This window comes from Fukomys damarensis, unplaced genomic scaffold (genome assembly GCF_012274545.1).
Source record: "Fukomys damarensis isolate Sample0158 unplaced genomic scaffold, DMR_v1.0_HiC HiC_scaffold_17, whole genome shotgun sequence".
NCBI lineage: Eukaryota > Metazoa > Chordata > Mammalia > Rodentia > Bathyergidae > Fukomys > Fukomys damarensis.
In genome coordinates, this window is record NW_022900929.1 from 43,174,229 (window position 1) to 43,177,635 (window position 3,407).

Here is a 3,407-nt window from a genome sequence, read left to right on the forward strand (position 1 = left end):
GTGCTACTACTACTACTACCCTGGGTCCTGTGAGAAAAGTCTTTTAAAAATCATTGATCACTGTTACAAAGCAGCATAATAATATACATCATTTATATGTACCAGACTAATATATATCTTTTTTTCCGTTTATTTTGAAACGTATGTCACCTGCTTGTAATTACAGATTTGTATAACAAAGGCACTTGCTCAAAAACATGTAAAGTATGATCCTGAGAAAATAGCAGGCAGCCTGCCATGGAGTGAACACGTATGGAGACAGCGAGGGATAAAGGAATTTCATGACTATGAAATCTCTCATAATGAGGCCATCATGATTGCAGATAGGATGAGGAAAGCCTAAGGGTACAGAACCCAATTATAACAAACACAACAAATCTATTTAAGGGAAATAAAGAAAAATCAGAAGGCGAATGACTCAATTTAGCGGCAGAGATGGGCTGAGTGGTAAGACTAGGCAGAAGGGGTTGCAAAATGGATAAATCAGTTCTAGGAAATGAAGGAGAGGGAAGAGCAGGCACAGAAGAAACTCGGAATAGCCTTCACTTGGCCTCTGAGGACCTCTGTGAGCAGAGGTGAGCTAAGTGGAAGAATTTCCCTGCAGAATGTCCAGAAGGGGAGGATGGGCCACTTGTGGTTCTGTGCTGTGCAAATCCTCAAGCCCAGGGAGGTGTAAGATGTGCGTGTTTCCAACAGAAGGAGCGTGTCTCCTCTCGGCTTCCGTCTCGCCCATGGAGATCTAGTCCTTTTTCTACCCTCCTGCCCTTCTCCTCTTCTCACTCTCTTCCCTTTCTTCTCTCCTTGCCCCTCCCCTTCATTTCCCTTGCTTTCCCCTCACGTGCCCCCTCCCTCCCAGTACCCTTCTCTATCTCTTTCTGTTGCCTTTTCCTTTCACCTTCCCTTCCCTTATCCACTGATTTCGGGACTAACGTATCTGATAAGGTTATTTTGTTGTCAATGTATAATAAATAAATTCTGAGCTGCCAATTGTAATGACTTCCAAATGACCCAAACTCTTAGAGTGCAGAACAGGAGTGAGTGGTAGAAATGGACTTTGCACAGGAAATAGAAAGATGCCTTTCACCACAACAGAACATTTCTCTTTATCTCTTTTGTTCCTACAGAGAAAGGATGAGAATTCTGTTCACCAAGCACCCACTGCCCCTGCTGTTCCTGCTGTTGCTACCACCAATGCAGCTTCAAGGCACATTCTCAAATTTCTACCTTTTACCAAATTTTACAAAGGAAGAGTTTTATAATTATTTATACGAGATTTATGGTACAGGACCTACAAGACCACCTTCCAAAAGAAAAATTGAGAAAATTGTCCTTGTTGAGGAAGATTGGAGACCCCTGCGTGATCCTGAATACTGTACTGGGGAAATGAAGTATAAAAATGTTCACTATAAGATGAAGTGCGTGAACTACCATTACTTCCTCCAAACGTCCTATGAGTTGCTGCAACAGACCTGCTACAATACCGCAGTACTATGTAGGGGTGGAACTAACACGTGTAAGATGAGCAGCAAAGCAGTGGAGGGGGTGTTTTGTAAGTTAACACAAGGAACTAGAATGCCAGACTGTGACTATGAATCTACTTACATGCACGGTTATGTCGTTATTACCTGTCGATGGAACAATGAAACTCAAGAATTTATTCCTCATACTATAAATAATATAGTACCACATACCTAGCGGAAAAGCACCATCCATTAGGAAGCTCTTTCTTCCACTATTCAAGTAGAGTTTTCCCTAAACAATTAGAGAAGTGCGTCACCCTCTTCAAGTTTACCCTTACCAATCAAAATTGAGAATGGCAATTTGATCCTATTCATTTTCATCGTTTCCCCTCCCTCCTTTCTGCCCCAGTCCTATTCAGAGGCAACATGGGCTGGACTCAGACAGTGCACTGATGGGCAGTCTCATGCAGATCACGTGATTCAGTGTGTTTGAATGTGTCCTGACTATGAAAGATCATGGTGAAAAGATGACATCACCAAGAAGAGCAGGGAATGGTTGCCTGAACTATGGTCCATAGATGTATCTGTACGATTCTCTAATTAAGCAGAAAGCATAAAGTGATTCAATCCAGTGTAGTGGCTCCTGTGTGCTTGCATGGGTTTGTAGGTTGGGGATTTTCTTCCTTGTGACACCACTTCACACCAAGAACTCAAGCTCCTTCAAGACGTCTTCCCAGCGCAGTGATGGTTGATGCTCTGTTTGCTCTGTTCCCATACAGCACAACACACGACCCTGAAGAAATAGATACAGACAGGGAACATCTCAGGAAAAAAGTTTCTAAATATTTAAGAAGCAAACTCCCCAAAGTACTTTTCAAGTGCCTAATGTTATTTGTGTGTATTCCCACTTTTATTTTATTTTATTTATTTATCTTTTTTTTGGTACCGGGGATTGAACTTGGGTCCTTGCACTTGCAAGGCAGGCCACCAAACCACTGAGCTAAATCCCCTGCCCTGTATTCCCACTTTTTAAAACATTAATTTTACTGGTACATTTTAGGTAGACAATATAATGACATTCATCATTGGAAATTTGTACATGTATGTAATCTATCTTGGTTCTTATTTTTTTCCCATTCCCCTGCCCTCCCTTCAATACCTCCACCCCTTGCTATTTACAAAGACTTTGTTTCCATTTTTTCATTTTGTCATATTAATTTCATTCCTTTTTTCCTTTCCTCTACCCCTACCCCTCTCACTTTCCCTTTGCCTTTTTTCTATTTTACATTATCTATTATATCTTTACAGCCCATTTGCCCATCAGCTGGAGACTGAATAAAGAAAATGTGGGTTTAAAAAAAATAAAATGGAGCACTACTCAGCCATAAAGAATGAGAAACTAGAGACATTTATAGCTAAATGGTTGCATAGTCCCACACTTTTGTTTTAGCTTAGATGTCAGTCTTCACAAAACTACAAACAATTCCTCACTCTCTGACATTGTAACAATTAGCTACAATTCCTTTCCCCACTTTCAGGTAGTTGTGCCTACATTTCCACACGCATTACCTAAAATAAGCCTGGAGAATCACTGTGATAAAAGAAATCTACCTGTCCAGTTACAGTACCTGTTCCCTCCTCTTCTTCATCTTTTTACTATTATTCCTTAAAACTCTCTGGGAAACATGATAAGGAGTAGTGACAGTGGGTGGCAGGGAGGGCATCTATCACCCTTGGCACATTTCACCCCAACTAGTTCTACATTCATTATCTTCTTCTAATGGATGTAAATGAAGGCCTGAGGCCAGCACCTGCCAGTCTCCTTTCACTGACCAAGGAAAGATTCATTGGAAAAGCATGCTTCTTCCCAGCACTCTGGGAAACTGAGGCTGGAGGAATTTGAGTTCGAGCCCCACCTGGGCAAATTAGCAAGACTCTGTCTCAAAA

At 41.4% G+C, this 3,407-nt stretch overlaps 1 protein-coding gene across 1 annotated transcript; it reads left to right on the forward strand.

The window, feature by feature from the left end:
- The first annotated feature begins 474 nt into the window (after positions 1–474).
- Rnase9 (ribonuclease A family member 9 (inactive)) lies at positions 475–1,695 on the forward strand. The gene is made up of 2 exons (XM_010644315.1): positions 475–575; positions 1,125–1,695. The coding sequence occupies exons 1-2, from the start codon at positions 475–477 to the stop codon at positions 1,693–1,695; spliced, it is 672 nt and encodes a 223-aa protein (XP_010642617.1).
- The last annotated feature ends 1,712 nt before the right edge of the window (positions 1,696–3,407 follow it).